General features: G+C 39.7%; 2 protein-coding genes across 8 annotated transcripts in view; one reads left to right on the plus strand and one right to left on the minus strand.

The window, feature by feature from the left end:
• The window catches only part of TMEM167A (transmembrane protein 167A), a 257,207-nt gene that overhangs the window by 200,284 nt on the left and 42,437 nt on the right, over positions 1-14,486 (plus strand). The gene's annotated exons all lie outside the window — the stretch shown is intronic.
• Positions 1-14,486, minus strand: part of XRCC4 (X-ray repair cross complementing 4) — a 132,370-nt gene that overhangs the window by 102,393 nt on the left and 15,491 nt on the right. Inside the window, exons 1-2 of one of the 7 annotated variants that reach the window (XM_042450924.1) lie at positions 990-1,160; positions 542-767 (exon numbers count right to left, since the gene is read on the minus strand). The exons of 5 other annotated variants lie outside the window; for them this stretch is intronic. In XM_042450924.1, the coding sequence (XP_042306858.1) occupies positions 542-670 (129 nt within the window). In that variant the 5' untranslated portion in view covers positions 671-767; positions 990-1,160. Of the gene's footprint in view, positions 1-541; positions 768-989; positions 1,162-14,486 lie in introns of those variants that run through there. One more of the 7 variants, XM_042450923.1, reaches the window with a different exon arrangement.

Genomic DNA, 14,486 nt, shown 5'->3' on the forward strand with positions numbered 1-14,486 from the left:
TTTTTTTGAGATACTATTGTCTCTACCTAAATGTGGATATAAAAAAACAAGACAAGCAAAAATATTACGTACAAGTGATTTGGTGGAATGCCTTTGAATGATGCATGCGTCCTAAGAGTCCAGAAGCTGCACCAAAGCCACGTTCCAATCCTAAGGACTGGAATGCAGCTTTGGTGCAGCTTCCAGAGTCTTAGGACGCATGCATCATTGAAACACCATACCTCCAAAGTGACTCGAAGCAGCTTTATTTTGGCCTGTCTGTATAGGGCCAATGTGTTTCAGGATAGCTTGTTTCAATTAACCGTAGTTAACATAACCACACCTTGTGGTTTGGACATACTACAAGCTGCAATCAAGCAGAAACAGAAACAAAAGCTTCTGAACCTCTTCTTATGGTCTCACAAGGAAAGAGTAAAAGAGGAATGCATGCCCACAATACCAGTCTACAGAATTGACCCTATACAGCACAGAAAAGGCAAATTTTACAGAATTGAGAATACAAAGTAGATTTAACCTAAAAGGTATATTTTATCAAATTCACCATTTTGAAGGCAGTAAGAACACTGGTTTCCATCAGAAATGCAGAATTCGGAGAAGGGTGCCACCAGTGCTCTTTCTTGCAAGCTTCTTCTTCCCCACACTTTTCCACATGGCTGTGGCTATGTGCCATTCACACTCTCTGTGCCTGGTATGATGTATGCTATCGCAGACAATGTCCGTTCAAATTAGCACTTTAATATTGTATCAAACTGTATCTGGATTGATAGCTGTATCAGGAGATATTCAGAGCATTACACATCCCATAAAACAGTTACAAAGTAATCTTTGTGGAGGAAATGGTCCCAGCCACTAGGTTTTAAATAGTCCTTTTTTTCCATTATAGAAACCAAATCATATTATTGAAATTATAATACAGTATCTTCTTCATGTGACAAAATGTAACATGTTCCTAAAAATATATTCACTGAATTATTATAAAACTGCCCCACCTCCTTTCTTCCAACTTTCTTTATGAAACTGGCAATGTCATATATCCTCTTCAGAAGATAGTTGAATTTGGAGATATAAGATGTACCACTTTGGAAGCTACAACCTGAAACACATTTTACAGCCTTAATCACACACATACACCTTATATCTAGTGTAAATATCCCTGACATATAATGTAATGCCTCCTCCCATCCTGTTTGTTCTATTTTTCCAAAATAGGTTATACCCCTCTATTACTACATTCCAATCATGAGACTCATCCAACCAGGTTTCAGTGATGCCTATTATATCATATTTGCTTTGCTGTGTTAAGAGTTCAAGTTCATCTTGTTTGTTTCCCATGCTCTCTGCATTAGTGTAGAGACATCTAAAACTATGGGGCATTTCCCCAGAACCTATTTCTGCCTTAAAACTTAATGTTCTGTAGAGAATTATGTTTATTATCCAATGACTCAATGTAGTACTTCAGATTATATATATATATATATATATATATATATATATATATATAATCATCCCCTTAGCATGCATGCTAAGTTTCAGATACTGTAACTAGGTTCCGTTGTCTTGAACCTATGACAGAGCTAGACACAGACACACATGCACAAACACCCCTTATGGGAGAGAGAACACAGAAACTTACCATCAGTTAGACATGGTGGGGCCATACTAATAAATACTAATACTAATAAATAACCAAGCAGTCAACAGGAATGTAGGTTGAGTCTCTCTTACCCAAAATGCTTGGGAGCAGAAGTAGTTTAGATTTCAGAGTTTTTTGGATTTTGGAATATTTGCATATACATAATGAGATATTTTGGAAATGGGACCCAAGTCCACATCCACTCGCAAAAAAGTGAGACTTGCTATTACCATTTCAACCTGTTCCTTAAAGAGAGAGAGAGAGAGCACCCACACAGTCTGTTGAGGTGTTGCAAAGAAGTCCTACCTCCAGAAAATACTTTCTAGGATTCTGGTTTTCCACCAAAAGCTAATACTACCTAATGGAGGCAGAATTAGAAAAAGCAAATGTGGAGGCAGAATCCCAACATCGGCAAACAGTAGCCATATTACTGTTTCTTCATGACTATTTAGTAAACCTAAATGTACCAGTCATTGAATGGAAGATTACCTGATCTCCTAACCATCTAACCACACTGAAATAGTTTTCTAGAAATGAACACAAAATGTTTAAACCAACAGTGGAACCCTTTGACCCTCCAGCTGTTGATGAACTGCAACTTTCGCTATCCCGCATCACAGGATATACTAATTAGGGTAGAAAGGAGTTGTATTCCGCAAATGAACAAGTTTCTCACTGCTCAAATCTCATGGGATGGACAGAAATAAAGGATGTACTAGTATTATTTCAGCATCTCATTCAGCTCTTTCCATTCCCAGTTGCTTTTAGTAAAAGGTTTTACATTGTAAAGTAAAAGAGAATAGGGAAAGGCATAACAATGCCATACTACATATTTCTCTTGTCAAGTATTATAGATAGGTTGGGGAGGAAGCAAATACAACATCCGGTGCTGTTTTCAGTGACAACCACATCATGAGCTTCATGTCTGATCTCTCCTTAAGCTGCAAGGCTTAATACAAAGTGCCATGCAAAGTAAGCAACAACATTCTGTATAGTAATAAGGAGTTTCCTTGAATGTCTCCTCTCCCAAACCCTGACCCCATTAGCTTTCAAGATCAGAATATGCCGTCACAGTCTGGCAGGATGTAATGTGCTAGTAAGCCAGCGTTATCACTGTTTCCAGAGACGTTGCTGTTCAATTTCAATGAAATACACTGTGGTATTTTGTGGTAACTATGTAAATAATGACCCTGCTGCCCAGCACCTAGCTGTTAATGGTCATGAAAAACAAAGGCCTAATTCAAGCTTGGTACAATATCAGCCACCACATAAACTATGGTTATGAACATTAGCTGTAAATGGTTTGAGGGCATTTTGAATCAGTGCATTTCAGAGGAGGGTATATGTTTACAGTATCCTACCATTAGGCATTTCTCATGTGAGAACTTCATTATATCTACATGTGTACCAAGATTAAGAAAGGTGATACTCAAGGGACAGTCATTTCATTGATTTATTTATTGGGGACCTGTCCAGCATATATAAAATGTACATTTGAGACAAATTGTGTTAAAATTTCTAGCACACTCCGCAAAGTTAGAAAAGAACAGTTTTAAGTCACTTCATTCAAGAAATATTTTGGATTGGACCAATTACTTTAATACCTAGCACACATAAAAATGTTCATTTCTGCAGCTGTACGCTTGAGTTGAAAACAGCTTAAGAACAATATAATCAAGAATGCATCCTACATGAAATGGACTTCAAATTTGTTCTGTAGTTTTTCTGTTTAACAAACTGAATTATGTATGCACAGATATGCCCTTTTTGTATTAAGGCTGAAATCCTAGGCAATTCCATTGAAACCAATGTAACTTACTTCTGGCTGAAAAAAGCTACGATGTTTTCCTAGTCAGTTGTTGGTACTGAGCAGATGCTGTTCAATTCAGTATTTTCTGCATCAAAAAAGATTATGCCTGGCATACTGGAATTATGTTTTCTAAGATGTGGATAAAAGATGGACCTCCTTATTAGCCAACTATATGAAGCAAACTTGAAATGACACTTATCTTAGGACATTAGGAATCACAGAATTGGAAGAGACCACAAGGGCCATCCAATCCAACCCTCTGCCATGCAGAAATTCACAATCAAAGCATCCCTGACAGATGGCCATCCAGCCTCTGTTTAAAGACCTCTAAGGAAGGAGATTCCACTACACTCCAAGGGAGTGTGTCCCACTGTCTAACAGCTCTTACTGTCAGGAAGTTCCTCCTAATGTTTAGGTGGAACTGCTTTTCCTGTAACTTGCATCCATTGTTCTAGGTCCTATTCTCAGGAGCAACAGAAAAAAGCTTCCTCCATCCTCAATGGAGGTATATATGAATCAAAAGAATGGGTCATACTTCATATGCGTGGAAGAGGCTATCATTCTGAAATAATTGATATACTTAATCAAATATTTATTTGTTGAGATATTTGACTAAAAATGTTAGCATTAATGGGGAATATTAATTTATGGATACATAGTCCATCTAATAGAAATGAAATGCAAGCCATTTAATACAGATTTATTGAACTACTTTTTGTCTGAAAGTACTGCAGAATTTTCTTGCTTCACAAAAGCCAAAGTCTGATCAACATTAGTGAAAAAAGTAAGAAGTTGTGTGAACTGAGTAGGTCACGGATGCAATATTTTCCACTGTTACTATCCAGTTAGTGACTAAACTGACACAGCTTCCCATGATGATTTAAAAACAACCCATACTCCATCACTGCTATTGGATTCTTTTCAGTAGGAGTATCCAAAGGATGGGTGGCATCCTATACTATTTCTTCATTTGAACCAAAAGAAGTCTAAGTCACTGATTATTTTAATAACTCCTATTTTCATATTTGGATTATTTTAGAGGCAATTATTTATTGTTTCAATTCTGTCTTCATCTCCAAATGCAATCTACATTTTATTTATGAGCCACTTTGGGATTCTTGTAGAAAATCAGGATAACAGTAAAGTAAACAGAACCATTTTGTCCTTTATATTTCCTGTATTTCTCTTCATAGATAACTCAAGGTGAATAGTGCTACATAGAAAATGATCCTATCTATATATATAAAAAAATCAACTGGAATTACTTTCACTCAGATGTGAATCTTACTACTCAGAATGGCATATTTCCAGACAAGTATGTAGAGGATTGCGGCTTTTTTCTGTACCATCAAGAATATAAAACAAGCCATCCATCCCCATAGGTTGAACTACATCAAAAGCCAACATGTACAAAGCTGAGCTTCAGGTTTCAGCACATCTCTTGACTAAAGAATTTCACAAATGTCATTGACAGGATGTTGCAGCCTTTAAAATCCAAACCAACTGCTACCTCCCAGAGGGCCTTCTCTGTAATTGCTCCCAAACTATGGAACGGCCTGCTGGGCGAGATCCATCAAATTGCCAGCTTAGGCGGTTTACAGACCACCTTTGGGGCGGCCTGTACATGTCCCTTTCCCCACTGGATCGGGGCCTCAGCTGCCACAGCGGCAGCCTCTGAGGCCTGATCCACCACTTTCCAGGCCATGGGGAAGATGCAAAAGGCCACTTCCCTGCGGCCTGGAAAGGGGTGTCCTTGGGGCTTCATGCCCCAAGGACACCTAATGGTGGCAGGGACAAAAAGAAAGGGGCCACTTGGCCCCTTTCTGCTTTGTGTCCCTGGCACAGCCCCTCTAAAGGCTGCGGCCAGTGACGCAAAGCTGGAAGGAGCTCCGAAATGGAGCTCCTTCCGGCGGCGCGGAAAGGGCATGCCAGGCGCCCTCGCACGGCGCCAGGACATCACTTCCGCGCCGCTCTGTTTGGAGGTGGCGCGGTTGTGATGTCACAATGGGTGCTGCCATTTTGTACGTGCTCGGCACATACTAAGGTTAGGGCATCCAGAAGGGACGCCCTTTCCTAACCCTTGTACGTGCCGAGCACGTACTTTTGGAGTGTGTGGAACACGCCTTAGACAGCTTTAAAAAAGCTGTCAAGACGGATCTCTTCCAGCAGGCCTTTCCTGAATAAAAGTGCCGAACCACAGAATGACTGCCCCCCACATCATGTATTAGCCTACCGCTCTGTCCTCGTATTTTTTATTGTGTTTTTAATAGATATTTTAATTGTAACAGGTTTAAACCTGTTTTAAGGGGGGTAATTTGGGACATAATTTTGTAAATGTGGATATTTTAATATGTTGTGAGCCGCTTTGATTGTCTCATCACAGAAAAGCGGGATAAAAATAAAAGTTTTATTTATTTATTTGTTTGTTTGTTGTTGATTGCCCTTGAGTTGATCTCGACACATGGTGACTCTGTGGATGAGACATCGCCAAGATTCCCTACCCTCCACTGTTCTGCTTTGTTCTTGCAAACCTATACCAGTGACCTCCCTAAGAGTTTCTTGCATGTGGCCCTTCCTCTCTTTCTACTTCCCTCCACCTTTCCTGTCATTATTGTTTTTTCCCAATCTGAATCCTAATTTTTCTAAGTCAGTATGGTGTAAACAGGGTGAAATCTGGGCAATATACTGTACACTGGATGTGGACTGTATTGCTGTTGAGTTCAGCCACTGAGACTCATCTTCACATTAACATTTTCTTCAGAACTTGTATACTGGAAATAATCTGAAGAAGAGAGCTCAGTAAAACATGAATGAAATTCTCTTTTTTGTAACCCAGATAAACTACTACTTCATACCATAAATATCAGAGGTAAAAAATGTGTTTCTGTTTCTTTGTATATAGGGGGACTAACACCTTCATGATACTGACCAAGTATTTGGTGTAGAAGTGATACAGTCCCTTATCATATTAGCTATGCTTCCACATATATCCTTTCCCTACTCCCATGTGAGAGCTGGAATCATATAAATCAGTGGTTGTTAAACTTTTCTTCACAAGGAACTCCACTGAAATATTTTGTGTTGCAGCAGACCACAAGACGTAACTTAAGATTTAAAACCCTAAAGTGTATCAAAAACTGTACATACTATACACCTGACTTGGAATGTCTGAGGTTGCCTTTTACTCCACCTATGCTCCAATCACAGGAGAAAGAGGCAGGGAGGGCAAGAGGGCAGGTGAGGGGGGGAAGAGGCAGGGAGGGTGAGTGAGCCCCCCCCGGGAGCATGGCATGAGAGGGAAGAGGCTTTGCTTTCTGCCCCTTACCTAAGCCACCCTCCCAGCAGGGCTTCTCCACATGAACCATGGCTGCAGAATAAAGAGACAAGCAGGGAGGGATGGCAAGTGGGCAGAGAAATAGGCAGTGAAGGCATACAGTAAGCCCTTTCTCCAGAGCACAGCAGCAGCAGCTGGAATAGCAAAGAGAGAAGGGGCTTTGTTCCCCACCACTCATGCAAGCCACCCTGCTAGGCTCCTTCCCTCCACACCGGTGCCTTCATGTGTGCCTAGCCAGAGCATGGAGATGTAGCAAGGGAGCGCCCTGGAGTACATGCAGTAATAGCAGAGCCAGGCAGAGACCAGAGAGCTTCCCAAGGCCCCATGGACATCCTGGGAGGACATCATGGGCCCCCAGAGGTCCATGCTCTACAGGTTAAAAAATGCTGATATACATAATATAACTAGGTTTCAACCAAGAAGACTCCAAATCCCTTTTCATCCATTCTCCAACAGCACAGGGTAGAGAAATAAAATAATGCTTCACCTGGTATTATTCTGCCAATTAGACCCAAACAGTTATGTCTCCTTCTTTACCATCTGATTTCTATGTCTCCTTCTTAACTACCTGTGAGGTAAAGAGGCTTGATCTACAACTCAACACCGATTTAGATGGTCTGTTTGTAGCAAAAATGTAGACTATACAGATTTGAATGTCAGATCCCATTACCCAGCCTCTCTCTCTTCAGGAATGTTACTGGTCTTCCAAACGACACTCTCACATACATTGTCATGACAATGCTGAAAATCTACAAGAATTCTTCAAATTTATCTGATGTCTACTTGAAAGATCTCTTCATCAGGGGTTTGCAACATTGTCCTGCTCCCTCCATAAAATTCTGGCAGCAAGAAAGTAGCAGGTAAACATAACAAGATAACTTTTTTACTGATATTCAAGTATGGCAGTCATGTAGAAAGAAAGTAATAAAGAGGGTAGTTGTATCTGGACAAAGGTAAAAGAAACTTGTGTGAAGATTACCCTTCAACATGAATGACTCGCATATTTCTAAGGTTTACGAAGCCAACAAAATTCATGGATGCTGTCTGGTTTCCACAGCAATACATTGCCTGTTTATTTTAAATATTACAGCTGAAGGACATTTTTAGAAAGTTTTTTTTCTTCACAGTCAAGCCAAAAAAGAACACAAAAGGCTAAATGCATGAAGTATTAGTAAGATCCAAGATGAACATCAGCCAATCCCACAGGCCTTGAGGACCAACAAGTTAAACTACAGCTGTTCTAGCTTAATGCAGGAATATATTGTTCAGCATGGTTCCATTAACTTGTTCCCTGCCTTAAAAGGGGAGGGGATCAATATATATACTGTGAAGAAATAAAGAGATAGTCAAGAGTATTTAAGAATATAATTAGAATTAACTGTTAATTTTGCTATTATTTTGAAAATAGATGTAGCAGTGGGATCTGGGTCATGGAGTTTAATCTCTTTGGAGAAAACAGAAGCAAAGGCTTTGTATACAATAGTGGTGCTTGGAAAATGTGCCATACAATGACATCAAATGTATTAAACTAGGCTGCTTTTGGGGGAAGTGTGCACTCAACAATACAAATGAAACTCCTTTTTGTGTTGGGAGACTCTTGCCCCTTAAAAAAATGCAGCACGATGCAAAAGGAATGGGCAAGACTGTCTGTCACCCTGTATGCTAAATTTGGGGTACCATTTGGGGAGGAACATCAGATTCTGCCTCTCTTCAGAAGGGGGTGAAATTGGGGTTGGGGGCCACACACCTAGATTTCCTTGGTCCACTGCTGGGAAAGGGAAATTAATTGAAGAAGTGGAAGAATGAGCAAAGTGGTTTCAGAGGAAATGGTGGCTGGTGACTCACATGCCAATGAACATGTCAAATCCACCACGAGCATTAGTCTGAATTAAAAAGCTCAACGTGCTTTTTGGATAATAAAGTTCAGGACCTTGGGTGGGTCATTTAAAGTGACACTAAATCATGGAGCCAGATGACCATGCTCCATACCTTCCCCCAGGGTTTGGAACCATATGGAGAACTGTATGTAAAAAGAATACCCAGTCATCTCCAATCACCAAACAGAGATTTAAAAAAAGGGGTGGTGGTGAGGATTCCTCCTACTTCACTGAATAACTTACTCAGTCGCCCGTTTAATTGAATCCCCATACAAAAATGTCCTTGGATACCCATCTCTCTGTTGTTGTGTGATTATATTAATGATGAGAAGTATTTTATTGTTATAAAGAATTTTAAATTGTTATGCTGGTGGGAGGGATAATGGGTTTTATTTTATATTGTTATATTTTGTACTGTTATATTGGATTTTATCACTGCATTATTGTATTATATTTTATTATGATTGCAAGCTGCCTTGATCCTATGGAAAGGGCGGGATATAAATAAATTATTATTATTATTATTATTATTATTACCACTACTACTGCACCACTCATCTTCCCATTTGGGAGAGAGACTGCATGGACGGAAATCCACTTCTATTCTTCTCCTCACCAGCCTTCAAGGAGAGTACTTGGGGAAGGAGTCTGCTCAGGTCTGGTCAGGAGTGAGTCAGAGGCTTCCTATCCCAGACTGAGGTTTTCTATGCCATGGGTGAGACCCATGGTTTCCCATTTTTACCTAGGAGTGTTCCAACTGCCTTGTCTTCTATGGTAAATGTGTCACAGGATAGACTTCCACATGATAAAGCCTTGCTTTATAATGAGTGGGACAACTTTCCAAGGTCCAAATGCCCCTCAACAAACCTTGAAGGGTCAAACCCATGAAATCAACTCCTCTGTCCCACTAAAGTCCAGAGTGTGCCAAGAGCATTTAACTATGTCATCTGAAGATGTATGAGATCCAGAGGGTTGTTGTTTAAAAACAGAAATGACTTCCTCTTTTGAGAAAAGAGTTGGGGTGAAAATTGGCAAAATTGTCCCTATATCCTCTAGTAATATAAAAATTAGAAGTGGGATAGTGTTGGGGGAGGTTCAAGACGAGCAATGGAGCACTATGGGGCTGCATGTATGTTGTGGATCATTTTTACTCCACCCCTGCTTTATATGGCATCCACAGTATTACAGCATATTAAAACATAACATATTTCTATATAGTGAATCCATGTTATACATCGCATATTGCTTATTGGATGTAACTTTCAAAAAAGCAAAAAAATCCTTATTAAAGCACATATAGCTAATTAAGGGCCTGAATAGACAGGTCAAAATAAAGCTGCTTCAGGTCACTTTAGAGGTATGCTGTTTAAATGATACATGCATCCTAAGAGGATGGAAGCTGCACCAAAGACACACTCCAGTCCTAAGGACTTGAACACAGCTTTGGTGCAGCATCTTGCCTCTTAAGATCTGTGTCTCATTTAAACAGCATATCTCCAAAGTGACCCCAAAGCAGCTTTATTTTGGCCTGTCTGTTCAGGCCCTAAGACTGGCTTGAGTTATCCTATCAGTTCTCAGCATACTTGATCATACTCTCACATGTAGCTAACATGTTAATGAATTATTTTCTGAATTATTTCTGAATAGTCTTTGCTATTAGATTCTCATTTATTATTTAAAATGTGGGATATTTTGTAGCCAGTGAGACTGGCAAGAAATAAAGGATTTCTTGGTCATTATTTGCATTCAGATATTATTTTCCTGTACTTGTTTTTGTTCTCTCTCACACCCATGCAAACACACGCACACATAGAAACACATATCCAGGTAAAGTGGTCACATTAATTTCTCTTTACTTGACCTTCTCTCCTACAGACATTATTTCTCCCATGGTATTTCCAATCTTCTCAGAACTCTGATGGATGTTCTTAAGACTTTATGTAGGCTTAAGACTGTATGTAGAATTTAAACAAAAGAATACGATGCAAATAAAATTTCAAGACACACAGTACAGTGCTGTTACATAATATAAGGGATCCATAACATTAAATAAACAAATGTGCAACTGGGGATTGCCAAAATTTGAATTTATTGTTCATACAGAATTTCCAGAAAAATATGCGGCCCAAGATCAGATGATAAACTAATAAAGGTACATTATGGACTTTGGATTTTGTTTACTACTACACAAGATTGGGAAATACAACTGAACATCAGAATTCATCCACTGGATTCCTCATATTTCCCAGCTGATGGGAATTAAAGCACCAAGACTGTAGCATTTAATAGAACCAGTGTAGGGCAGATTTCCCCTGTTGCCATTAATAAATCTATGCGCAGATTGCTGGGCTTAAACTTGACTTTTACCAGATCATTTTCTGCTTTTCCAGCATAAAGAGAGCCAGGCAGTAAACAGACTTCTTGCAGTGGCTACTTGAGATGATTTGCATGCAAAAATCAGTTTTAGGAACTACTGAAACTATATTTATGGATTCTGTGCTGCCTTCAAATGTATTTCCTGAAACAACAAATATAACTTTTTAAAAAGCTTGCAATGAGTATTCAGAGTAAGTACTGTTTTATAGCCCTAAGCTCACAGCCTTAACCTGCAGCACTCTGAAAATATAAATATCTAATACTGTTTCAGCAATAATGGATTTTACTGAAAAGACTGGACCAGACAATTCTTCTCTGCCAGTTCAAAGCATTTTTCATGCTTAATCGGTTTGCTTTCATAGGACAGTCAAAGACAGGGTAATTCATTATTAAGAGAAAGATTGACATCATACAGTCAATACTGTAAATGAATAAACTTTTTATTTTCTCAATTTCATGTTCCTCTCCCAGAATGCCAAGTTCTTTCAGAAGGTATCATAAGAGATTAGGCATCTTTGGAAGGATCCCCTGAGTTAGGTCTTCTCGACTTTGAACATGATCTATAATCTTTTCTTTAACAATTTTAATAACAACTTTAATAAACTGCATGAAGTTCTGTGAACTGATGACTACTTGATACTTGAGCTTTTGCAGTGCCAAGCAGTTTCATGGGGCTTATAAAAATATGGGCTAGAGGTAATCAAATTAAATTTCCAGAACTGAAAACGTTACTTAGGTGACAACATAGTAAGAACTGTTAGAACAGACTGTGAAAAGTGGCACCTAATATATTGGTTTACATAGCTAGTTATTCTAAGACTAGATTTTGGCTCTTTGCACTCCAAGTAATACATCCAGTCCCATATCCAAAGTAAACTTTCATCCAATGACAAACAAAAATCCATCAGTGATACATTTATTGGCCAACCAAAATACACAATATACTTGTTGCAAGCTTTCAAAGCTTCATAGGCTTCTTCATCAGGCAAGATGTTACAAACCAAACTGGAGAGAGAAAAATGGAGATACGTGTATTAGTCAGGTGCCTACATGTTGTTTCAGTCCTTAGTAAAAATGTTACGATGGGAAGGATATCATTTGCAGGCAGGTTCCTGCAAATTAAATTTAATTTGCATGTTTTACCTCTCCATCACAGAAATGTTCCTGATGCAAAAATATGGAGACTTCTTGAGCAATCCATTGTTCTCTGGCTACAAAGAGGCCTGTGACCTCACTGGAATGGAGACATATTGGATTGCAAAAGAGGGGTCCCTGTTGAGATGCAAATGGACTTTACATTTCCTGGACTTTGAAAAACTCCCTATTGCCACATGGCCAGGAGGAGCCTGCCTGCAAAAGATATCCTCCTCGGCATAACATCTTTAGCAACTTGCAGGCATCTGACTAACATCTCCGATTGTTTTTTTTTTCCCCCTTCTGTTTGGTTTGTAACATCTTGCCTGATGTAGAGGCCCATGGAGTTTTGAAAGCTTGCAACAAATATATTGTGCATTTCAGTTGGCCAATGAACAGATCACTGATGGATTTTTGGTCGTATTTGTTAAATGGCCAACACAGCTACCCCTGAATGTTTTCATCCAATGAGATACACATACAGTGGTCCCTTGGCTTATGTGGGGGATCTGTTCCGGACCCCCAACCCCTGCATAAGCCAAAAAAAGTGCATGCTCAAGTCCCATTCAATTGAATGGGGCTCATGCTTGTGGTGTGGGAGAGTGTGTGCGGCACGGGTATGCGCGCTATTCATTCTCCCATCGTGCGGTTTCCACGTAAGCAGGAAGCCACGTGTATGGGGCGCCCACCTATAGCGCGGGCACACTGTATAACATGTAAGAGATCATTTCTTTCTGACACTGACACGCAGAACTACTGATTTGTTGGAATTCATTTGAAATGATAGCTCTGTTTACCTATAATGGTTTTTTGAGTGTTTAGGTTCTATTTTTGTTATTATTCTTTGAGGTGAAAGTGTAGTTAGTTAGTACCATATATACTCGTGTACAAGTCGACATCATGTATAAGTTGAAGGAAGGCTTCAGGATAAAAATCATGGATTTTGATATGACACATGGCTAAGTCGAGGGTAAAACTTATGGGGCTATAAAGGAGAAAACATCACTTCCTTCCCTCTTTCCCCTTCTCTGGATCTCTCCCAACCACCTGACACCACTTCCCAAGTACTGGAGAAGCTTTTAATATTGGATTGAAAAGAGAAGAAAGTGGAGTTAAATGGGGTGTTTCTCTGATGGGAAGAGACGGCTTTAAAATCGGATTGGGAAGGTAAAGAAGTGGAGTTAAATGGAATGTTTCTCTCCTGGGAAGAAAAGGCTTTAAAATCGGATTGGGAAACTGTTTCACATCCCAACACTCACAAACACACACACTCCTGCCTCCAAGCAGGAAGAGTGAGTGGGGCATCACAACGGTGCTTGTTTCAGAACCTTTCTAAGCAATATTGAGCCATATAAAAGTCAATACAGGATTTTAGGGTCAATTTAGGGGCATATTTTTCTCAAGTATATACAGTATGTTCGGAAGAACAAGATGAAGTCTCCCCAGTGCCATGAAACTCACTGAGTGATTGTGACAAGTTACACTTTATCAACCTGACCTACCTTACAGATAGAATTTTGAAAGATTGGAACTCTTTAATATTCTTATCCAACCTTTCCACTGAAACAAATGCTCAGAAGATTTGGCAGAAGAGGCCTGTCAGGTTTTAATCCAGGACAAATCAGAAAAAAAGGCTAGAGGTTTTTGTTTTGTTTTTTTGCATCCTCCTCCTGTAACATCTGCGTAATTTAGCTGGACCCCTCACTACTGTTGGAATCATGCAGGCAATACTTGGTTTGCTTTCTGCTTTTGGCTCATCATCATCTGGATGGCAGAGAAGAGAGTACTATTGTGTGCTGTGTGTGAGTAACTTGCTTTAAGGCAGAAAGACAAGGACAAAATGTCACAGAAAAGAATGTCCCTGTTCTCCCCCCCCCCCCCCACCCCGCTCCCAATGAAAATGGCTTGTATCCTGAAAACTGCAAGGAAAGAATTATCTGCATGACTGGTGCCCAAAATTACCTGCAATTCTTTTCCTGATCTATAGAGTTTGAACATCCCTCTATCCCCATCCCACCCCTTTACTGTTCTACGGATAGCATAATGGCTTTGTCAACAAAATGTGCAACTGTTTGGGGGGGGGGGAAGAGATCCAAATATATTTGGACTCATTAGGAAAGTAACAGAAAATAACACCTCCAATGTAATGTTGCTTTTACACACCTCTAAAATGCAGTCATAAATGGAACATTCAGTACAGTTCTGACCTCCATGTGGTCAATTGCATGATGATTCATTATTACTGATGGTAGCATATCTCTCAGCAACTGCTGCTGGGAAGAATGAGCAGAAGGATGCTATCGCTCTCATAGCCTGGCTGTG

Source organism: Sceloporus undulatus, chromosome 2 (assembly GCF_019175285.1).
Source record: "Sceloporus undulatus isolate JIND9_A2432 ecotype Alabama chromosome 2, SceUnd_v1.1, whole genome shotgun sequence".
Classification (NCBI taxonomy): Eukaryota; Metazoa; Chordata; class Lepidosauria; order Squamata; family Phrynosomatidae; genus Sceloporus; species Sceloporus undulatus.